The sequence below is a fragment of the Canis lupus genome, chromosome 9, assembly GCF_011100685.1.
Source record: "Canis lupus familiaris isolate Mischka breed German Shepherd chromosome 9, alternate assembly UU_Cfam_GSD_1.0, whole genome shotgun sequence".
NCBI lineage: Eukaryota > Metazoa > Chordata > Mammalia > Carnivora > Canidae > Canis > Canis lupus.
The window spans coordinates 37,257,617-37,282,908 of NC_049230.1; the positions used below are offsets into that span (position 1 = coordinate 37,257,617).

Here is a 25,292-nt window from a genome sequence, read left to right on the forward strand (position 1 = left end):
ACAGATTTTTGTATTTTTCTAGAGGAAGGAGGGGCAGTCTAGAAGGCAAGCCTGTCTCATGAGCAACTGGGGGAGCTTGGAAGTCTGAGATGATATACAAGGATGAAAATGGCTTCAACCTCACCCAGTGACAGTAGCTACCTTAAGAAGTAAATACTTGGGATCCCTGGGTGGTGCAGAGGTTTGGCGCCTGCCTTTGGCCCAGGGCACGATCCTGGAGACCCGGGATCGAGTCCCACATTGGGCTCCCGGTGCATGGAGCCTGCTTCTCCCTCTGCCTGTGTCTCTACCTCTCTCTCTCTCTCTGTGACTATCATACATAAATTTTTAAAAATTAAAAAAAAAAAAAGTAAATACTTGATAGCTATCCAAGCCAGGATTCTCCTCAATTATCCTTTGCCCCAAATTGAAAAGGATTAACACATAGGAGCTTGGTTAATACACCTGGTCTTTCATGATAACTTTCCTTCAAAGAGCTCATGACAAAGAAAGATGCTTTGCTATTGCAGCCATCTTTTTCTACCAGCACCAGAAGAGAAGAGATGGGTAGGTGATTTGAAGGTTGTTTTTCTTTAAAGATTTTAATTATTTATTTAGAGAGCATACCTGCAAGCTAGAGGGGGGAATGGAGAGAGAGAATCTTAAGCAGGCTCCATGCCCAGCACAGAGCCCAACACAGGGCTTGATCTCATGATCCAGAGATCATGACCAGAGCTGAAACCGAGTCGACCCTCAAATGACTGGGCCACCGAGGTGCCCCTGATTTGAAGATTTGTATAGAAATCTAGTTTTCAAAGCATTAATTACATGAGAAACTGCCACCAAAACAAAAAATTTTACAATCTAAACGGAAAGGGGGAGGTTCTTAAGCTGCCCTCTAGTCCTGGGATACAAACAGGGGAAAAATGTACAGAAAATAGAGAACAAAAAAATGAATAAAATGTGGTCTTGGTCCTTGTCCTTAAGGAGTTCACAGACGGGGAAAAGTATATTGCTAAATACCCTTTTTAGGGTGATACCATTTTATACTTCTTAATAAATATAGTCCCCATTTTACCACATCAATACCATTAGGATTCCAATAAGCAAGCCAAACAAAAACTGGGTTTATTATTAAGTAAAAAATGAAATATTTTGCTCAGTGAAACCTATTGTTTTATTTGCTGAAAGAATGTTGAAGATAACGTAGGTTACATTAGTTTCCTCTTTATAAAGCCCATAAAAGAAATTCCTTCCGGTATCAGTATCAGGAATAAAATTATGCATCTCCTGAGTAGTGGGTTTATTTTATGTTATGAACACAGTGAATTGAGGAATTCATCATGTCTTGTTTATATCAATTCCTAGAAAGAGTAAAGTCAACTAACTGTACAGCTCAACACTAGCAAAAGGAAGCACTTCAAAAGCACATACTTTTGTATATTTAACTTCATTCCTGGCTTTATCTTATCTCCCTTCTTTTAACTCTGTTTCATTTTTCTTATCATTTAAAACATTTAAGCCAGTTATTAACATTATGAGGTATAAAAAAATGCATATCTATTTTGAAAAAAACTGGAAGGTTCAAGGTATATAACACAAAAAGTACAAAGTCCCATCAAACACTGTGTTAGGACACAGTCTGGCTGTTAAGGAGCAGACAACCTAGTGGGCAGGAAACAAGTAAACACACGATTGTCAACAAGTGTGGTAAGTGCTAAGACAGAGAAATGTGCTGATGTGCCGTGGACACACACAGGAAGGGCACTGAATTCACACTGAAGGGCTTACTGGAATGTCTTCTGGGGGAAGTGATGCAGAGTCCAGAGGAAAAAGCAGCCTAACAGAGAAAGAGAGGCAAAGGCAGGCAGCCCAATGGATGGAAAAGGCCTTATGTACTGAGCTAAGGAGTTGAAACTTGATCCTGAAGACTCTAGAGAGCCCACTGCAGGATTTTAAATGTGATTCAAATAACATGACCAGACTTACATTTCAGAAAGAACAGGCTGGTAGGGCATGCAGAGCAGATTGATAGGGGATAACGAAACGAACCAGCAACTCTAGCTATGAGGTCAGAAGTGATAAGGACCTGACTGATTTAATAACATTAAAAAAATGAGGTTCTCATTTTTATTATACTTTCTAGCTACTGTTAATATGTAAGAACGCTATGAATTTTTGCCGAACTCAATAAATTTAACCTCTTGAATTCAGATTTATGTATTTCATATCACCAAATAAGTATAATTTTATCTCTTCTTTTCAAATATTTATACTTCATTTCTTATTGTACTGGCCAGAACTGTGTTTTTTAAAAATAATTACCCAAACCATATGATTTTAGGTTATAAATTGAAAAATAGTCCAAGGGAACAAAATAGAGATTTTTGGAAATGATTTAAACTCTTTAAGAACTTAATATTACAAACCAGAAGCAACATAACAATGGTGGGAAGATGTGCTGTTTAAGGCATGTTGTTGGGAGAGGCGGCATCTGTCTGGCTACCAGCACTGCGCAGTAAGAACTGCTTCCTACAACCTGGCTGTGGTCCCACTCAGATGGGTCACACAGTTATATGCGAGGGAAAAAAGAAAGAAAGAAAATGGAATGGCATATTTATTCCAGCTGTGGAAGGAAGATAGATTTCTGACTATTGTGAAATAAAGGATATTATCAGAGACAAACTGAATAGGTATGAATATATAAAATAGTTTTGCTCAATGAAATGGAAAACGAAGGGAAAAGAAGATGAAGAAAAGAACAGATATAAGCTTACCAGTCTATGTTTGTTTGTGTATATATATAAATCTATTACAAATATGAAATATGTAAGGTCAATAACCATATTTCATTGAATAGATGGTCAAATGGTCAAAACAGATAATCAATTTACACATAAAGGAAATAGAGTAAATTATCATTTGGAATACTGCATAGCCTCTACAAAATGAATGAAATATAAAAACACCTTGAGCAGGGAGCCTGGCTGGCTCAGTCCATAGAGTACGTGATTCTTGAACACTTTAAGGGACTCCCTACACACTTGCAAAATGAAGAAGCGGACAAAGAAAGCTAGAACACAGTGTAAAAAAAGTACACTTACATATTGTTGGAAGCACTGCCAACTGGCCCAGGCTCTCTGGAAAGCCATATACTAAAAGTAACAATAGCTATATATGAACACATGCACGTACATGTGCAAACACACGTTTTGACTTTTTATTCCACTTGGATGAACTATAGCCCTGAGAGGACAAACAGTCATTTGTTTAATGATATTCAGAGTAGAACTACTCATAACAGGAAGAAATGGAAATAATTCAAGCACCTAGAAAAGTAAAAAGACTAAATGAACCACAGGACAGCAGCGAGATGTTGCACAGCTTTTTAAAAGAACACACACACAAAAATAAAATAAATAAAATAAAATAAATAAAATAAAATAAAATAAAAATAAAAGGACACACACACAAATGAATGAATGAATGAATGAATGAGGACACACATGGTGCTCGCTTTGGCAGCACATATACTAAAAGGACACACATGGGACCAGAAGGAACTGGAAGAGCAAACAGAGGAGCTCACACTGATGCTCTGCAAAATGTGTGTATATGTATGTGACTTAAGAAGGATGCAGACAGGGCGGGCGCCTGGCTGGCTCTGGCGGAAGAGCATGCGATACCTGATCTCAGGGCTGTGAGTCTGAGCCCCAAGTTGGGTGTGGAGATGACTTAAATCAATAAAATTTTTTAAAAAGAAGAAAGATGTTGACAGAGTAGATACTTTCCCCATACTCTTAGTTTATGTGGGCACCACAGGCCTGCGGGCTAATGGAGAAGCCAAGCTGGTGCTATTCAGCTAATTGTACAATTATCTCCTTCCTTCAACGTAACACAATCCAGTGGGCACCTCACCTTCAATCTTCAGTAAGCGCCACCACAGGAACGTACACTTCGCTTTACCTCTGAGGATCCTGGGAGGAAAACCAAGTGAATATCTAATGGGCTTACCGTGAGCGTGGCCAGGGACATGAAGCCAATGAGGTTATTCCATACTTTATCAATGTCCTTCAGCAGCTGCTGGAGTTTCTCGCTGCACACTGCAGTGGCTTTTATCCCCAGCTCCACACGCTTGGTCACCCTGTACACCTCAACAACACCTACAGGGTGAGAGAGTAGAGTGAGGGATGGAAATGCAGAGAGAGATGGGCAGCATAGGGCAGGACTATTGTTTGCTGGTATCTTAGCTGGAAACATGGACTGTGTCTGCACAAACTAAACATTACTCCTTGGGACCCATCTACACGGTGCTGCAATATAGCTTACTGATAAGAGCACAGACCACAGCTATACTACCTGGGTTCAAATCTCAGCTCTGCCACTTACTAGCTGTGTAACCCTGGACATAACTTCTCTGGACCTCACTTTCTTTATCTGTAAAATGGGGGTAATAAAGGCACCTTGCCAAAGAGGATTAAATGGGTTAAGACTGTAAAAGGCTTAGAACAGTGCCCAAAGAACAAAAGACACCATGTAAATATTAACTAATTTTTTTTCCTGGCTTTTTAAATTTTTTAAAATTATTTTTTAAAGATTTATTTATTCATGAGAGACACAGAGAGAGAGAGAAAGAGAGAGAGAGGCAGAGACACAGGCAGAAGGAGAAGCAGGCTCCATGCAGGGAGTCTGATGTGGGACTCGATCCTGGGACCCAAGGATTATGCCCCCGGCCGAAGGCAGGCACCAAACCACTGAGCCACCCAGGGATCTCCGTCCTGGCTTCTTTTTATTTATATATATATATATATATATATATATATTTTTATATTTATTTATTTATTTATGATAGACATAGAGAGAGAGAGAGGCAGAGACACAGGAGGAGGGAGAAGCAGGCTCTATACCGGGAGCCCGACGTGAGACTCGATCCCGGGACTCCAGGATCGCGTCCTGGGCCAAAGGCAGGCGCCAAACCACTGAGCCACCCAGGGATCCCCCTGGCTTCTCCCCACCCCCCCCCCGTTTCTTTTTAAATCCATCTGTTTAAGTTTGGGAAATCCCATCAAACTGGGTGAAAATGGGAACATCAAAAGCCTAAAAGAATCTGAATGTCAATATCATCACAAAGTAACTAAGAAGTATCTCAGTTTTCTAATGCACAATGATTTACAAACTCTGTGGCTTCATGCATCTTTTATATATACTTAACAGAACACAGGATGGTTCTTCTCCTGTGGTTTCTGAATTGTGGCTGAATTCTTCAAGCCAGGATGAGAGGTGCCAAGTATCTTCACTTTCTTTTTTTTTTTTTTAAGATTTTATTTATTTATTCATGAGAAACACACACACACACAGAGGCAGAGACATAGGCAGAGGGAGAAGCAGGCTCCATTCAGGGAGCCCAATGTAGGACTCGATCCTGGGTCTCCAGGACCATGCCCTGGGTCGGAGGTGGCGCTAAACTGCTGAGCCACCCGGGCTGCCCAGTATCTTCACTTTCTAAGGACAGCCACCAGACACATCCCCAACCTTCCCCTGAGCCTCTAGAGGAGAAGACTGGAGGAATTCCAGGGGTCTTCAGCATGGGACATCACCAGCTGGGAAACAACACCAGGCTTTTCCTCTTCTGTCCCCAGAGGGAGGCCAGGAATTACTGTCTACCCTGAGCCAAGTGAGGGGGCTCTAAGACAGTCTTTCAAATATAGGAAGAAATCTAGAGAAGGACAGACAGGCGCCCTCCTAGCTGGTCTGTTTGAGCAGTAGGACTGTGCCTGTCTGAGCAGGAGAGAGGAGCTAGAGAGGTGACAGAAATGAAGGAGAGACCGCATTCCTTCACTATCCACTCATCAGGTGAATGTCTGAGTGACTTTCATGTGCCAGGCACTAGTCTGGGTGGTAGAGACATAGCGGAGAACAAAAAAGACCAAATCACTCCCTTCTTGGAGGTTCATTCCAGGGGAGGGAAGCAGATCATAAGCAAGAATAGGTAAAATACACAAGTTATTGAAGGTGACAGAGCAAAGGATAGCTCAAGCAGGGAAAGGGACAGGGAGTGCCCGGGTGGGGTGAGGGGACACAGTTTTGGGAAAAGGAGGCCAAGAAGATCTCACTCAGCAGATGACACCTGAGCAGAGATCTGAAGATGATTAGGGCCCAGTGCATGGGGCTCTGGCCACGGGCCACGTGTAAACTTCTGGAGGAGAGGAGCACTGGATTGTATGGAGACTGGGACGTTTAACAGCTGAAGATGGTCAGGAAGGTAAGGAATTTATGATGTGATTAAGCGGTAAAGACGAAGAATCGACAGAGCATGAACAAGGTAAGGCATTAACTGGAGACCCAAGAATTTCGCTGAGATCAAGAGTCAGATGTGTAAACAACTGAGCCACCCTGATGCCCCCACCAGGATTTCATTTTTTTTTAAATATCTTATTTATTTATTCATGAGAGACACAGAGAGAGGCAGAGACATAAGCAGAGGGAGAAGGCGGCTCCCTGGGGGAGCCCGATGCAGGACTCCATCCCAGGACTCTGGGATCACGACCTGAGCGGAATGCAGACTCTCAACCACTGAGCAACCCAGGTGCCCCACAAGGATTTCATTCTAATGCCTCATCTAGTTCAGGTTCTTTGATAGACCAGTAACACAGACACAATTTTACATTGTTGCTAGTATGCATAGAAGGATGGAGAAACTCTACCACAGATACCTTAGGTCAAATAGCTGTTTCTGTCTGTGACTTAGGCATCTTACCTATAAATGCAGATGCTACTTAGTGAAGTCATACATAGCTTGAAAGATCTAGATTAAAATACTCAACATAAGGGAAAACTAAAAATACTATGAAGTGTCACGATTTTGAATAAGTAAAACACCAAAGAACATACCCAATAAATATTCCATGCCTTGAGCTGACTGAATTACTTCTGTGCACACAGAACTACTACTGATTCCGTTTAACGTATCATTTGCCTTCTTAATGACCTAAGAGAAATGAAATCAAATCACCTTATACAATCGAGAAAAGTCCTTGCAAATCAATTTCCTACTTGTAGAAAACCCAAGGGAGAAGCCAGGGGGTGTGAAAGAGCATGACAGACTGATATACATAGACGACTATGCTGACATGAATCTGTGAACTTAATTTTAACTTTGAAGAAACAATCCTCCACTTCTTTGGATAAGATAGAGGTTCTTTAGTTTAAATGTTATTTTAATTTAGGCAACGTTAATGATATCATCTTATTTTTTCAACACAGTGACAAGTGAGGGCACAAGTGACCAATGAGCTAGTGTTTGCTATCATAAATGTGAAAGAAGCCTCCCTTAAGATGTAGGACTTTCCATAGAGCTTCCCTTTGCATGAGGCCATCGAGGGAGGGCTCTCCTCAGTTTCCTCTGTCCATTCGAATGAACCAAAAAGAAGGCAAAATGGCACAAGACAGCACTTACATACATGTGAGTACCACAAAAGTAACATACTTACATCTAGAGCACTCCCCAGGCACCTCTGCCATTCATATGCATATCTCTCATTCTCCTGTGAAATTTAAAACAAGAACTGGGTTGAACAAGGAAGGCTGGAATCCTCAATGATTTCTGGCAATTTAAAGAGCATTGGAAGACGTTCCTTTTTATTCAAACCACTCTACTTCAATCGTGGGTTATCTTTTGAAACCACTAATGACTACTGAAAATTACTAATATGTGTAACTTGTGAGCACAGGGTTTGTGAATCTGAGGGGGAAACGTTTGGAAGCAGCTTCCCTTTGTAAATGTTGCCTTGTTTGTTCTAGTAATAGTGTAAACTTCTTCAAAGGAACTCACCACGCAGATGTTTGGTATAAGAGCTAACACTAAGCCACCGGCTTCCCCCTTCCCACCGCCAGGACACTGCGTGCTTATGAATGACAAGGAGGGGCAAGGAGAAGCATTCAGGCACTGGCTGTAGGGAGCATGGGACTAAGATGCAGCAAATAAAGATCCAGAACACACTCCCCACCCAGAACCCTATTTTGATGTTTTAACACTCGCTAAGTCTAAAGCTATAAAGTCTAAGTGCTCTATGAAAAATTCCTTCAAACACTTCCCTTCTTGTGAGGTCTCATGAATACTTTCAATTTTAGGGTCACTGACAACTTTCAGCAGATGTCCCATCTGAGAAGTGTTTTCATCCAGGGCTAATGTTGCCATTCTCTCCTTTTAATTAAATATTTTATGTTTGGTTCCTTGTGACTTTCTGCTCTCGCTTCCCCATAAGCATTTTTTTCTGGAGGCTCTCAGTGCCCTGTTCATCTTTTACCGAACCCCTGCCCTGTAAATAACTTGCTTACTCACCTCCACCTCTCCGGTCAGATCTTTGTACTTGTCACGAATGACAGGCAGAGCTGGCTTCTCACTCAGAGTGTTGGACCGGTCTCTGAAAGGCTGCTCCAAAGCCGGGGAAGGAGAAGAACGGCTTATTTCTTTATCACCAAGGCTCAAACTCCTTTTGTGTGATCCTAGAGAAGTGGATGGCACAGTCAAAGTTCTCATTACTCGGCTTAATTCAAGCCGAGGCTTTTCTTTGCTAACATGACCCTCTTCTTTAGATGCTTACATCATGTCACGAAGCATTCAGAAAGACACAATCCTTGTTCATTCTTCTTTGGCAAGCTATCCAGGCATATCTCAGAGATAGTGTGTTTTGGCTCCAGACCACATCAATAAAGTGAGTATTGCAAAAAAGTGAGCCAGATGAATTTTTTTGGTTTCCCAGTGCATGTAACAGTTATGTTTACCCTATCCTGTAGTCTATGAAGTGTGCGGTAAATAGCATTGTAAATATCAGTGCGTAAGAGCTGTGCTGTTTTTCCAGTCATTAGTCATGGATTTGCACTGAGCTCCCACATACCCTCCATCCAACAGAAATCAATAGTGCCTTCTGTCAGGATGGGGCTTAAAGCAAAAGGGGCAAACTCAAATGCTTTTGGAGAGCAGGCAGGTCAAGGAAGTGACTGAAGTAGGTCAGCTGTAGACAAGAAGTGGTGGGAATGTGACACCGGGAAAGCACGTCCCATCTGTTGGAGGGGGCAGTGTTACTCAGCTCCAAGTTAACTGGCAAAAGGGAGAGATATAGGCCTAGGATTGCCAGATATTACAACTTTTCAAGAAAAGCTAGAAATCCAGATTGTGAAATCTCATGATTCTTATCTACTGGCAACTGTTCCACACATAAAAAACCTTCTGTGTGGATCAGTCAAAACAAGTCTGCAGATTGGATCCAGATCCACAGCAACCACGTTGTAGCCTCTGCATTAAAAAAATACAGTCCACAGCCAGGTATAAGAGCAGAGGTAACTTGCCCACAAATGGTTCAAATCCATTTCTCTGGCTCTTTTAACATAGTACCCCTCTAGCCAACAAGCTAATGAATAACAGACTATGCACTATGCTTGTTTTCAGCCTCGAAAGCAAATATCTGAGGGTTACACTTGACTTTAGTTCAGTTGCAAACCTTTTTTATAGCTATCTATAATAGACCCTGACTTCAGAGGCTGCAAAATCTATTTCTCACTAAACCAGAGACCAACTTTTATTTTTGTTTTGACCAACTTTTTATTCATACAAAAGAACGTCTAACACCTCAGTGGAAGAGACCACCAGAGTACAATAATCTACACGGCAAGCTACTCACCTTGAACAGAAAGGTCAAAGGTCTCCAGCTCACTTTTGATCATTTCTTCACTAGATTTCATTTTGCTCTGTGAATTGGCCACCAAGAAGTCAAATTTGCTGATTTTGGGTTTTTCACTTTGAAACTCTCCAAAGTCATCCAAACACTCTTTGGGGGTGTCGTGAGAAGTGCTGCTGGAAGCTGGGCTCGGACACGTGGCCTCTTGGCTCTGTTCGGCTGTAGGTAAGCCCTGTCTTGTGAAATCTTTATAGTCCTCGCTTTCATATTCCTTTTGCTCACTGGTCTGAGGAATCACATCTTTAAAATTGGCAAAAGCTGGGAAGGTGGTCTCTGGAAGAGCATCTTCATTTGTGAAGGTTGTTACTTTGGGGAGAGAGGTCATGGTGAGGTTTTCAGAACTGCCAAATGAAGTCTCTTTCTTTGGAAGAACTGAGGCAGCTGAGGAGGATCCACTTCCTGCTGAGAGGACAAATGGAGAGAGTTTTCTGCCCTGAGATGCATCATCCCTGTCTGACCAGTCATAGCTCGTAAGTGTGCTCACTGCAAAATTGCTACTGTAGGTTCCAAAAGCAGCATATTTTAAGTCCTCTATATCTGAAAGGGAAATAAGACCCCACAATTAGAGGCAAGCTCATGATTTAGGCAAAATGCCCTAAACTCTGCAGAAGCAAAATGTCTAGCATATTTGATTAGTTTTATGCTATGTTGGAATTAACTAAATTTAGAGCTTGTACTAAAATTAAAGGAATTGGGCTGTAAAATCTGATCTTTAAAAACTCACATTAGCTTTGCATTGGAATTTACATTTAGTTACAAAGAGCCATTTTATTTGCATGTAAAGATTACTATAAAAAGACAGGACTGTTATCTACCAGTGTATGACATGAGTAGGATCATTTAATAAACTGTTCACTTCTGAACTTTAGAATGTATTTAACAATATCCCTGCCTAAAACTGGACCCTTTCGTCTTGACTTGGTTGGAAAATGTTCCTTTAACACATGGATGTATGAAATACACGTGACAAACTAATTTAAAAACTGACAATTTCCCCAAAGTAAAGTGAAAATAATATTACCTAACATTTAACCGATTCTAACTTAGCAGTCTCTGTCTCAGGCAAGGTCAAATATAAGATTTTAATTAAGTAATTACTTACCTAGTTGTTATTTTGGTCAATATGGAGGTCACACTGCTGTGATGGAGTATGAGGAAAGAAAAATCAATCTAATCTACGCTAGCCTCTAAAAAATAGGATCAAAGGTCTGGGTGCTGGTGGGCTCCTGTTTCTCCTTCAACTAGGTATCAGCCCCTCATTTAAAAAAAAAAAAAAGAAAGAAAGAAAGAAATGCTGAGGCAGAACACTCATTTTACAAAGCGTTCTTAATATCTGTTTAAAAAAAAAATTAAGAGGCAGCATAGAACAGTAGAGAAAACACAGGGGTTTTTTTGTTTTGTTTTTTTAAGTAGGGCTACACATGGAGCCAACCCGGGGCTTAAACTCATAACCCGGAGATAGGGACCTCAGCTGAGATCAAGAGTCGGGATGTTTAGCCAATCGAGGCCCCCAGGAGCCCCAAGAGTGTAGGTTTTTTATTTAGACAAATCACAGTTCAACTCCTAATGGTGCCACCTGCTGCTTGTGTGACACTACGCAAGTTATTTAACGTGTCTTAACCGGAGTTTGCTTCTCTGTAAATTGAAGAGAAGACCAGGGCCTTGGAAGGGCTGTGCTGTGATGCTGAACCGGGACCACACGTAAAGGGCCAGCTCAGTCCCGGGTGAGCAATAGGTAAGAGCACTATTTGCACAGCATAGTTACCGCTGGCCTCCATCTGACAGTTGCTGCTGTAGGGCCTAAAATGGAATCATTTCAGAGTAAAAATGGAATATCAACTCATCATCTTAATGGTCTTACTAGGGGAAGTTTTTTTGCCATTTTCAAAAAATGAAGCCAGCCAGGCTGAAAGTTGCCCACTCCAGTGTGCTGTCCACCCAGTATGGCTGCTGGGTCGCTTCCCCCATTCACTGAGCACGAGGCCAGAGGGCTAGGGGCAAGACTCCCGCTCTCAGACAACCAGACACGGCTCATGAGGCAAGTGCTCAAAAGCCTCAAAAGTTCTGTGACCCAGGCATTCCTGACTAAGGCAGCAGGTGAACCACACTAGGTCATTTCTGTCTTTCTTCTGCTAAGCAGTAAGTGATTCCTGACATTTCCATAGCTCTTCCAAGAGTATGCTCCAAACCTCTCTTTCTCTTCAAACAGAATTAGGAAAAGAGTACTCAATTAATAATAAAAGTGAAAAACTGGATTACAGAAAAGCAGATCACTTGCACAGACTGGTATATTTTAAACCTCTGTGGTGTAAATGGTACCCTTCAAATCTTGCTTATTAAATAGGAGGGGAAAGAAAGGTTCAGGTGAGAAATGTACACTTTAGAATGAATAAAACAAGGCTCCAGGCAAAATGCTTTCTTGGTCTCTGGCTGCAGTGTTTTGTCTATCCCCTCACTTTGCCCCAATATCTGAAGAGATCAGCAGGTGCCCTGACTCAAACGAGGTGAACTGCAATCAGGAGGCAGATGCAGTTAAACGTGAGGGTCGTCTTCAAGGGGTGCATTCAGAAAAACGTCTCACAATCCGGGTTTTTTTTTAATCCGGGTATTTTTATTATTAGGCTGTACCAGAAAGCTTTTTGAGGAAGCTGTATTATGAACTGCTCCAAGAATCTCATCTAACGGGTAGCAATTTTCTCGAAGACCAAAGGTAATTTTAATGAAAAGTTAAGCTCTAGTTCAAAAACCACAACCCAGTTGCTATGGTAATAAAATTACCCATTTGTGCAATTATGCAATAAGAAAATAACAAGGGTTTAAAAAAAAAAACAAAAACAGAAACGATTATAATATTATCAGGTAAAATGCATTATAAAAACAATAAGGTATTATTACCTTAGCTGAAGAGCTTTTAAATATTTTTATAATTTTACAATACTACAGATCTTCAGCAAGTTTAATTTTTATTAAAAATGAGAGATGTATAACATTTTGCCTTTTGGAGCAACTCTTAGAAATGACCAGCTGAAAGGTTAAAAAAATTATATATATAAAAAAAAAGGAGAGCAAATATACAAAATAGACCAAAATCTAGCCTATGTTGATTTAAAATTTTTCACTTTTGCTTATTCATTGGCCACTAGAGTGTAAAAATAATGTACTGAAGTGCAATTCATTTGAACACACAGGGAAAAACTAAGCTGAATTACATAAGGAATATGAGAACACTGTCTTCCTAAATCTTAGCATTTATAAATAATATAAAAACTGAGTAGTATTCCTGGAATGGTGAATATTAGTAAATCATTTTTAAGAGAAATGTGGTAAATCAGTTCACTGAGGGTAAGTTAAACTAAGAAAATTTCTCATTGCCCATGTTAACAATTTTACATTTTCTAAGCAAACTACATGTATTATTGTATGATGGTTTTCAAAATATTAAAGATGCTATAAGACCTACACAACATAAGTGATGGAAGCCCTGTCTGGTAAAATGATGTGGAATAACCCATATTTTGTAATCACCGAAGTTTCTATAGATGGGTTTTCCATTTGATAGTTGAATTCTGAAAATTGCGAGAGAAACAGGAAAAAGAAAACAGAGATGGATGCAATAAAATGAAAGAAGAATCACTACTGTATTTCCAGTTCTCCTGGAGAGCTCTGAGGCTGTGCTAGGTTGAACAGCAATTGCACACAAATAGGCCAAATTGTGTGCTGTAATATAGGTATTTGTTGGCAACCAGGAATGTCCTATTACAAAGGCCAAAGGAATCAACAAGGCCAGCTCCTTTCCATCATGGATCTCAAATCAAGATATGGATTTCTTGCTTATGCTGGCAAGTAACCTTAGCAGTCTCTTCCATAACGTCTATCCAAATCCCTTCCGAACAGATGTTGAAGACAAAAACAAGGTTATTTCTTGGAACAAAGAATGTGAGCTGCCACTACGAGATGTAAAGGTCATACTGATTTCCATGGAAGTTTTCTAAAGCAGTAAGCATATGCCCAGGTGATTAAGTTCCTGGCTTCTGAGAAGGGGGTTTAGAAAAAGAAGAAAGGATACATGTGCAAAGTCCACTAGTCTCCAGTGTTTTACAAAGCAATAAAAATGTTCATTGGACTAAGGAAGAAATACCTTTTAATTTCCAATACTAGTTTAATCATGGTTTACCAAGGCAAACCATGAAATATTTACACATCTCAACTTCTTTCCACTCCTGGCCCTATGTCTACCTTCACATGCTCTATTAACTATAAAATCTGGGCTGTGTCCTATAAGTCTCAAACACTCTGAAAGTTGTTCAAGAGAAGAGGAATGAAAGTGATCACAGTGTACATTATGACAGGCTACAAAATGCTGCAGTATAATTGCCTTGTAGTGTCCTCTAATCTGCATAGAAACCTCCCATTCTTCCTTTGTACTGACTCACATAAATCTATGGTTTAAATGATACCCACACTATCTGTAAGCACCTGCAGGTTTCTGTGCCAGTGCTCTAAAGTTCAATAGAGAAAAGCAGCTATTTTGTGGATATTTTAAATCAGAAGGGGCTGGAAGGTCAAAGAAGGTGTCAGGATATACAGTTGACTCTTGAATGACATGGTTTGAACCACACAGGTCCACTTACACATGGATTTAAAAATAAATAAATACAGTTTAGTACTATAAATTTTCTCTTCCTTGTGACATATAACATACAAAATATGTGTTAACTTTATATTATCAGTAAGGCTTCTGGTCAACTGTAGGCTATTAGTCAAAAGTTGTATGGGGATTTTGGATAGCACTGTGGGGGTCAGTGTTCCCAACCCCCATCTTGTCCAAGGGTCAACCATACAGTGGGACTGGTTATGGTTATCATGAGAAATCTCATTACAAAAACCCATCAAATGAGCACAGAAGATGGCAATTATAGGTAGGGCCTTTTGGCCACGCAAGGGAGAGGGCAGCACTCAGAAGACCCTTCTATGCATGTGACTTTATCGTGCTCTCAAAGCCATTGGGCCAACATTTTCCAAAACAACGTATCAAAAGAATTCAACTGATTGGAAAAACAAAGCTAGGAGCAGCTTTTTAAAAAGAAAATAATTTGATTCAAGTTATTCTAGGATTTAGCCCAGCTTTGATATGCCAGTGTCCCCTTCATGTTCGTTTGCTACTTTGAAAAGATCAGCAGAGATTTTAACATGAACAACAGAGTAACTGTAAAATATGAATACAGTTGTATAATTTCTCAGGCACTGATGTTTGATGTCAAGCACTAACTGTATTGCTTTACTTGGCACTGGAGTACACAGAATAGTATTTTTTTGTTTGTTGGAATCTATAGCTTAGAGTTCTTCAAGTCTTTATTTCAAGTTTATATTATTATTAAAACGTCCCCTCTAAAAAGCAATGTTACTCTGGAAATAGTAACTGCTCAGTTTATGAACGGGATTATGTTTTACGCACAGTTATATTCAGCCATTTTCTGCAGCCTGCTCAGATAAACGCAGAAAGGATAAAATAAAGCAGTCCCAGGTGGACCAATCTAGCATTAGATAATTCCAAAGCCACCACAAGACTAGTCTTATATATGGCACCAAAAAATCCTAAATAAAGGGCAGTTGGTATCATCACTAGCTGGAGGCTATACCAAGATCTCTTTCTTCCAAATTAGTTAGCAGCACACACTGTAATTAAGACTTAATATATTTATACAAGGTTTCTGAAACCAAGTATTATCCAACTTTCTAAAGCATTAATTTCTGGAAAAAACAGTAGTTTGAATGACAGACTCAGCTTTGCTTTCAGTTAATCTAAACCCCAACATGTAACTTTTTTCTTTCTCAAATGGCCTATTTCAAATACTGTAAGCGATCTCTATGGACTCCTATTCAAAACCCTCATCTTTAATTGTTTAATTTCCTTTCTGCCTCAGATTTTTAAAAAAGAACAAAGAACTAAAATCTCACAAAATAAGAAAAAAAAACGTAAACCATGGAAGCAATCCTTTTTCCCAAGGATTTTATACGCCTTGGGTTTATGATCTAAAAAACATTATCATTCCCAAGTTTTTTTGCTTTAACATACTCTAAAATGGAAAAAAATACTTTCCAAACTTGGCATTCTCTTACTGCTAACTTTCATGTGTCTTTCTAGAATTTTCTTCAAAATGAACATAATTTAAAGCTTACTTTGAGGTCATCCCCTAAAATTGTTTAAGAACCTGGTTTATGGGGATCCCTGGGTGGCGCAGCGGTTTAGCGCCTGCCTTTGGCCCAGGGCGCGATCCTGGGGACCCGGGATCGAATCCCACATCGGGCTCCCGGTGCATGGAGCCTGCTTCTCCCTCTGCCTTTGTCTCTGGCGCTCTCTCTCTCTCTGTCTCTCAGTCTTTCATGAATAAATAAATAAATAAAATCTTAAAAAAAAAAAAAAAAAAAAAAAAAAAAAAAAAAAAAAAAAAAAGAACCTGGTTTATGATGGAATATTACTCAGCCATTAGAAACGACAAATACCCACTGTTTGCTTCGACGTGGATGGAACTGGAGGGTATTATGCTGAGTGAAATAAGTCAATCGGAGAAGGACAAACATTATATGGTCTCATTCATTTGGGGAATATAAAAAATAGTGAAAAGGAATAAAGGGGAAAGGAGAAAAAATGAGTGGGAAATATCAGAAGGGGAGACAGAACATGAGAGACTCCTAACTCTGGGAAACGATCTAGAGGTGGTGGAAGGGGAGGTGGGCGGGAGGTGGGGGTGACTGGGTGAAGGGCACTGAGGGGGGCACTTGATGGGATGAGCACTGGGTGTTATTCTATATGTTGGCAAATTGAACACCAATAAAAAATAAATTTATGAAAAAAAAAAGAACTTGGTTTATGGACTATGAATAAAAAAAGACTCGGGGTGGCTTCCTGATACATTCTGAAGTTAAGAAAGATAATGGGCTCTACAATTAGAGGACAAGTGCCCATTTCAGACTCACACTGAATTCAGTCCTGAAGACTTCCTGGTAGTAACACCTGAACACTTTCCAATACAGAGACTGGCAAGTTAAATTCAGTTTGCATGTACTGTGTTCAGAAGTCCATTTCTATATCATTTCATGATTTAAGCTAAATTTACAGATATCTAGTTATTCACAGATATATCATATCCCCTTGTCCCCAACACTCAACTCTTAGATCTGTTCCCTGAGCTGCTTCCTCTCTTCACACTGTAACTCCTAGTGGAGATAGGCTCTGTGATGTTTACTAAGCAATAACATCTATTCCTTTTTTCTACTACAAGAAAGGAGTAAATATTCCCTATTACATAGCGTAGGGTTAAAGTTACGTTTTAATCCAGTGCAATGTTAAAAATTTCTATCAGTGGAATTATAAGGGGAAAAGGCTAAACCAATATTTTCTTAGGAGAAAGGTATTTGAAAAAAACAAACAAAAGGGAAAGACCCTCTAATCACAGGAGGTACTATTATTGCTTTACACTTGATATGGACCAGGTATTGCTCTGGTCTAACCCTGAAAAAGTACAAATTACACACATCCCCACACTTTCAAAATATGCCAAAGAATTATTTATTAACATAGGACTTACAGATCACAAAAGAGAGTGGTACAGAAGAGCTGGAAAAGAAGTCATCAGAATAAGCATGCAGATCAGTATTTGCAGAGGAATATACCAAAGCAAGTTCGAAAAGGCACATTCACACAGAAAATGTCTAAATTGAAAAAAAGACATCTGAAAAGCAGCCAAAAAAAAAAAATACTAATAATAAGGCGCTGATTAAAATACAATGATTTTCAATGTCAAAGAAGAGCTACTTTACAGGTAGGTAGGTAGCTAGCTATAGAAGTCCTGCTAACCTTTGAGAATGTCACAATGAGGGTAAGCTCTTGCTGCCAACAAAACTAGATGATTGTAATGATTGCACATCAAGATGCTTTCGTGCCAGAAAGATTAAATTTAGTGGTGGGGACAAAAGCAGCCTAGTTGAAATTATATGCAGCAAGGGCTCAAAGGGTTAAATGTAATAATATGCAGAAAAATCAGGCAATGTTATTATTCTTCCATACAAAGAATTATAGCGAGAGTTAAAAGAGACAGTATCCCCTTCAGAGTTAAGTTAGGGTTTCTAAACAAGATTAAGGTCCAGAGATAGCAATATACTAGGTTTTATTCTCTTTTCTTCAGCCCATTTTTTATTTCTCCAACAAGAAGTACCTTTAACCCTCAAACTAAGAGAGCAAGAGATACTGTAGTCAACATAAGGTTAAAGTTAAAACCAACTGCACTGAAGAAGTCCCTGCCATTTAGCTTCTACAGTTCATGTATGCAGCAGTTTTGCTCAACAACAATATAACTCATTGGTCAGACATCAACCCCTTTTAACAACCGCTCTAAAGGGATACTGCTCCTTTCTGACAGGAGGTTTACAGATCAAAAAGATGAAACAATCTGCTTTTAAGAATATCCTCAAACTGAAGAGACTTGGCTTGAACATTACAGGTTCAAAGCTGGGAGTGTTCATAAAACATACATAAAAGAACATGAGCACAGAAGATTATTTTAACAGGTCAGAACAAGCTCAGTCAAAAAACCTCCCCTCCCCAAATAAAATGAAAAAATTTAAAAAGAAGGAAAAAGAAAAAGACATCCCAAATCTGATTTTAGACTCATCTCAGAAAGACATCTAGCTTGGCACTATGAAAGAATATAGATTCACTTTCAGAAAAATAGCTTCTAATTAATAACTTCAGAGTCCAAAAGGCTAGTATACATGTCATGAGATTTTCAAATAAAAATCAAATATTTTCCAAACAACAGAGCACTTTGCAACTGACCACTATGGCTCAAGTAGCTCATACAAAAAAAGAGAAACAAAATCACTCTGTCGAACAAAGAGCAGCAAAAAAATAGGAAAACACATGAGGAAAAATACAAAAAAAAATGAAGTAGATAGTCGGGCACAAGAAGCTCTGCAGACAGTCAGTCCACTGCCCTTGGACAATGCCTTAGCAAGCCACTGTGTGAAACACGTACTGTCTCTGAAAACCTGCTCCCAATTCAGCATGCTGTTTAAAGATACCTGCAACACTTCAGGAGCCAAAGGATGGATGCAATTTTGTTTTCTGACTTAGCAGTTTGATATACGCAAAAGCTGTAATACTTGGACATTTCTGCCGGAATATGTAAACTTGGAAGTGTCTTGTGTATCCCTCTCTGGTTAAAAAACAACAAACCCTTCATACGCATATTTTCTAGAATAATACAGTAATACTGAGATAGTTCTCATTATTAAAGGCCACAAAATGGGTTTATCTTTCTATATAACATACCAAATAAAAGAACAAAATAAAAACGAGGACACTTGGGAATCTAGTTTTCAGGACAGGAAGCTGAACTAGAGAATAAACTGTTTACATGTCAATCCACACAGAATTTAGAGAGGGCTCCCTTGTAAGATGTTTTCAAATACTTTATGAGAAAGTTAGTAGTTATCCTATCCTACCATCTACAGATTTGTTACAATTTAATACTTCCAGTGATAGAGTTCACCTCGAAAACCATACCTGAATTCCACTAACAACTCATGCCCTTCTCCTTGCCAGAGTCTGGCACACAGGACATCCACATACAAGTTCTCTCCCTCCTCTCTTGTGGGAACATGGCAAACTGCAGTACAACTGGCTAGACATTTTTACTTTCTTGGCCTAACAAGAATCTGTTTTTGTTAACCAAACAGGATACTATATTCGCAGCTGCCAAACAGACCCAAGAGAAGAGAAAAGGAGAGGGAAACACTGACCTCACTCAGAGAAATAGAGGAACGTTACTGACACTGCAAAAGTCTTTATGAAATTCCTGGTGATGTAGCATTCATTCAGCAGTGGATTTTTATGTGCCTTGAACACCAAGCTGGTGTTTGGCTTCAAAAATAAAAATATTTTAGGTATCCAATCTACATTCCATAGCATTCATGGGATCCATATATCAAAGTATCCATAGAATCATATTTAACACTGCTTTAATGGGATTGGCAATGAAGAGGTTATTAGAAATCCATAAAGGTTAAGAGCCAGAGCCTTCTCTACTGAAAATCAACACCCACCGAATCTTTGAAATCTACATCACCATCACCAGAGTAATCTCACCAATTCCTCACCTGCAGCAGGAGGATGCTGGCCACTAACTGTTGGTAAATCCAAAGAGCTATCAGACATGACATGCTTAAGATCTCCTCCCACATCAGCCAGTTTCATGTCAAACTGAACAGAGAGTGCATCTTCAGAGTCCTCTTTGCCAACACTGCTGCCACCAATGGAAGGGAGATCCAGGGACTTCACCGAAGCAGAGTCTTCTTTGGTGTGTCTGAAAGCCACTGATTTCTCGCTCAGGGCTTTGTCTGAGTTCATGGAGGAAAATTTACTGGTGTGGAAGTCAGCAAAATCATCATCACTTTTTCCTGAAGGAGTGTTATCTTTCAATTCTTCAACACCTAGTCCAGATCCTTCCAGAGAAAGTTGTCTGAAGACATCGTATTTGGTAGATGAGGCAGCTGAGTTCTGTCCACTCTTCACTGCGCTGCTCGAGCTGCCGGTTAGAGGAACAGGACTAGCTTCCTCTTTAAGGGTATCATATTTGTCATCTGCCTTTTGCTCAGATGAAATAGAGCTATTACTGAAAGCCATAAAATCTGCAAAGTCATCCTGCTCCCCAACAGATGCTGGACTAGAATATTCACCAAAAAGGTTGAATTCTCCAAAATCATCAGCCAAACTAGACATCTTAGTTGATGCCAATGCTGTCGTGGCTGCAGCAGATCCTGTTGGCTGTGGTCGTGTGGAAACAGATTTGGATGCACTAAATGCAGCTGAAAAAGACAATGGTTTCTCGCTGCTGCAGTTAACTGAGGAAAACATATCTAGGTCTGCTAAGTTCAGAGGATTTTTCACTTGTGTTGGTTGTTTCTGTTGTATAGCTCCTGAGGTGAAGGCTGCTGGAAAAGTTTGGTCTTTTGTTGGTGGCTCTAGTGGTGATAGACTATCGGCGGTTTTAAAATCGGTGAAACCATCATCAGTGCCTGCAGATCTGAATTCTGCAAAGTTTTCTCCTGAAAGAAAAAAAAATCACAGCCAAATAAGTAAGAATGCTGAGCTGAAAACCACATGATGGGCAGCATATTAAATTATAAGATTACTTTTAGAGACTTTTCCCTCACTGGCTTGACATTATTTAACCACACTGTAAACCCCACCAAAACATCTCTTTGGAAGCTACCGATCTGTTTCCCCATTGAAGGCTAGTGATACCGAAATAAATAAAAATCAAACCAAGAACATGTAACAGTATCAGTTTCATTTGCTCATCTAAGTGTGCTATGTCTCCTAGTGCCAGCAGATCCTTCAGTTGGCCAAAAGTGCTGCTCTTAGGACTTTTTCCTCCCACAGCTAGCCAGCCAAGCACACAAGAGAATAAGAAATGCTAATGATAATAATAATAATAAGTGCTAGAAAAAAAATAATAAGTGCTAGAGGTTCCTGAGGAGACACATGCTGAAATAATGATTCTTTAATGATAAAATGTTTACACGGTGATCAATCAGGAAAAAAAAAAAATCACAGGTATCGATGAAGTATTATGAAAAATCTTGAATCTAGTATTTAGGATGTTTAACACTTTGCTCAACTAGGCACTTTAAGCACATTGTTAGATATTATGTGGTCTTGCGCCAGTATATGACGGCATTAACTTGAAGGGAATTTAGATAAAATTCTTGAAAAGGTATTTACTTATTTGCAAAGCATTCTGGCTAAGGTCACCTTTTTTTTTTTTTTTAAGATTTATTTATTTAATAGAGAGAGAAAGAGGGAACATGAGTGGGAGGGACAGAGAATCTCAAGCAGACTCTGCCCCAAGCAGGGATCCTGATGCGAATCTTGATCTCACATCCTGAGATCAGACTCAAGCCAAAACTAAAAGTCGCACATTTAATTGACTGTGCCACCCAGGCGCTCCCTCTATCTGTCCTGCCAAGGACACATTTTAAACTGGTTTTTCTATATCCTGCAACAAATAAGCTGAATCTTGTGAGACAAAAATCTGAGTACTTGGGTTGTTCCTGAAATCAGCCATCCCAAATGTACCAATGAGCACTTATTCTTTTTTTTTTTTTTTTTTGAGCACTTATTCTTATTTCTAAAAATTGAGAAGGATTTGAATAAATGCCAACTGTATTATTAAAAATTTCAAGGAGTAGGATTTTTTTTTAAAGATTTTATTTATTTATTTATGAGAGACACACAGAGAGAGAGAGAGAGGCAGACACAGGCAGAGGGAGAAGCAGGCTCCATGCAGGGAGCCCGACATGGGACTCGATCTCAGGACTCTGGGATCATGCCCTGGGCCAAAGGCAAGCGCTAAACTGCTAAGCCACCCAGGCGTCCCAAGGTGTAGGATTTAAACTTAATTTTTTAATTTTTATTTTTTTTTAAGATTTTATTTATTCATGAGAGATACAGAGAGAGAAAGAGAGAGAGAGAGGGGGGCACAGACACAGGCAGAGGGAGAAGCAGGCTCCATGCAGGGAAGGCTGACGTGGGACTCGATCCCAGGTCTCCACGATCACACCCTGGGCTGAAGGCGGTGCCAAACCGCTGAGCCACCCGGGCTGCCCAGGATTTAAACTTTAGTTTATATTGTGTTACTCTGAGGAAAGAGTTACTGAAAAAAAAATTTTTTTTTTTGCTAATTTTTAGAGAAAATAGGTACAATGTATTTCCAATAAATAATTAAATAGACTCAATTAAGATGCTGATAAAAATATAGACCTATGATTCTAAGAAAAGTTCCTTTTACTATCAGAGTAGCCTTATCATTCATAAATTTGAGGTTAGGATACAGGTGATCTCAGTTTTTCTAACGGTATCTGAAAGTCTTCCATAAAATCCACTAGGTTTTACCAAGTAATGAAAATCAGAAATAAACCAAATATAAATATAGCTATACCAACATCACTTATTTGAAAATATGAGTGCTGGTTCTGGAGAATTATAAACTAAAGTCTAGGCTTTAATTTCTCTGTCCAGTTTTAAAATTCTATTTGTCCCTAAAAATGAGATACAGAAACATATGAGCTAAAAAAGTATATTTCAAGCCAAAATCTAATTCTTAAAACTGTCATTAAAATAAAACAGGCTTTAAATATACTGCACTTCTAACATGATATATACTTTGATGTATCATAAGAAAAAAGCATAGAAAACAATGGAAGCTGAGTTTTCCTAATCTGGGATACTTAATTCACCAGGATAATCCATCAACACAGAGAAATGCATTTAATATTACTAGGGAAATTTAAGAAAGAGAGGAACAGCATTCAAAATTTCTATATTTTATATTTTACGACATACCACTAAAAAAACTCAAGTCAATTTCACAAATTGACAGAGAAGCACATGTGAAACTTAAAAAAAAAATCACGCTACAATTTTGGTTAAGTACATCACTGATAATATTTGTATCACTTCTGTAAATGAAAATGTAATAAGCAGCCAATTTTGTCACAGTTTAAATTTTTGATGTGCTGCTTTGAAATATCTGTGAAATTGATAAGTTTTGCTTTGTTATTTTTAAAAAGAAATCACCACCGCAAACTAAACTTACTGATGAATTGTAAATGTTTCCATCAGAAATGTAAGCTAGGTGAAAGGGTCAAAAAGAAATAAAAATGGGTGCATTTACCAGTTCAAAACAAAGGCAATTTTGGGACAAGTAAATTAGTTGCAGATGGAAGCTTGCATTTCAGAGGGTACATTAATTCTCTGAATCCTCATAAATTCCCCTCTCTACTTGACACTTTTTAGGTCCTAAAAACATTTCAAAAGAAGTCACTTTTTGCTAAAACTTCAGTAAGAAGGGTGGGTCACTTCTCCATATAGAGTATTTTCCTCAACTCCTTAAATATATGGCTTAAAATTTATGATAGGAATAGAAAAAAGGAAATATCATTAATCTCTGTCACTTAATAATCCACAGTTCTAAACAATATACTACATGATTTTTCATAAATTCTAAGACACTAACATACCTGATCCACTAAGGATAATGTATTTTTAATGAGAACAGAATAAAATATATTCTCCTAAAATGAACAAAGAAGTGGCACCTCTACCTGGAACTCTTTATTTTTTTATTTTTTAAAAGATTTTATTTATTCATTAGAGACACAGAGAGAGAGAGAGAGAGAGAGGCAGAGACACAGGCAGAAGGAGAAGCAGGCTCCATGCAGGGAGCCTGACGTGGGACTTGATCCTGGGTCTCCAAGATCACACCCTGGGCTGAAGGCGGCACTAAATCGCTGAGCCACATGGGCTGCCCTGGAACTCTTTAACTTAAAGTTAAAGCAGGAATGAAAGCAAGCCAACAAAAATGGCAGCAACAATCCAGGGTTCTGTTACTAAAGTACTATAAAAGCAGCAGTAGGTACTGCTTACATTTTGATAGCACCAGTCTTTCCCAGGAATAACATGCCTATGATATGATCATAATTACCACACTACACAAAGAACTCTGATATTAAACCATGCTCTTTACTCCAAACTTGCTTTGTCCCAAGAGGTGATGAAAGCACTGCTGGGAGTCAAATCCAACTACCAAGCCAAAAGTTCATCTAGGGTTTTTTTTTTTTAAAGATTTATTTATTATTTTAGGGAGAGAAAGAGAACAAGCATGAGTGAGTGAGCAGGGGGAGGGGCAGAGAGAGAGAATCCTGAGGCAAACTCCCTGCTGAGTGTGACCCCAGTACCCTGGGATCATGACCTGAGCTGAAATCCGGGTTGGCCCCCAACCAACTGAACCACCCAGGCACCCCAAAATCCTCTAAGGTTTATCTCTGTACTCCTAATGCCTAACACAGGCAGTGAGGGGAAAAGTTATGACAACCTAAAGGCTTGAATGAAACAAGGAAACAGTTCTAGAACCTAACAGCTATAAGGGATAGAATATATTTAGAATTGGTGGATTTTCCTTTTTAGAGATATTTAAGTAACACACTTTTTCCTTAGACTTTCACACATTACCATTCTTATAATCCCCTCTCACCTCCCCGCCCCTCACCAACACCCACCCTGACTTCTACCCTTGGACAGAAGGGTGAGAACAAATGATTATCAAATGTTCCAATTTTGAACATTCAGCATGCAAAGGTAGAATATGGCACTATATTCAGGAAGAAATCCTCACAAGAGTATACACGTATCACAGCAAGTGCATTCAGCTTTGAAGGACATAATTTGACCTATGGATTACCTAAACCCTACACAGCAGGTTAGGATTTAACTACAAACATAATTTCCAGTCTTTACACATATGGCTCTCAAACTTTCATTCTATATTCCCTTCCACTTTCTTTAAGCCCTTCTATAAATCCTTCTTACTTCATCTTATTAAATTATAGCCACGTTTGAAAATCTTGAAAAGACTCGTTGCTACCTTTTGCATAGTCCACGGACTGCCGCGCTGCCAACAAACAGTTCAAATTCTTGTTAAGCATTTAAATAACTGAGAGCTGTCACAGCCCTTC

The 25,292-nt window shown here is 39.3% G+C and overlaps 1 protein-coding gene across 2 annotated transcripts in view; it reads right to left on the minus strand.

Annotated features, from left to right (window-relative positions):
• The window catches only part of SYNRG (synergin gamma), an 84,633-nt gene that overhangs the window by 10,893 nt on the left and 48,448 nt on the right, over positions 1-25,292 (minus strand). For both annotated transcript variants that reach the window (XM_038548057.1, XM_038548056.1), the window contains 6 exons: positions 19,875-20,822; positions 9,660-10,253; positions 8,321-8,484; positions 7,470-7,523; positions 6,871-6,967; positions 3,994-4,142 (listed from right to left, as the gene is read on the minus strand). In XM_038548057.1, coding sequence (XP_038403985.1) covers positions 3,994-4,142; positions 6,871-6,967; positions 7,470-7,523; positions 8,321-8,484; positions 9,660-10,253; positions 19,875-20,822 — 2,006 coding nt within the window. The remainder of the gene's footprint in view (positions 1-3,993; positions 4,143-6,870; positions 6,968-7,469; positions 7,524-8,320; positions 8,485-9,659; positions 10,254-19,874; positions 20,823-25,292) is intronic.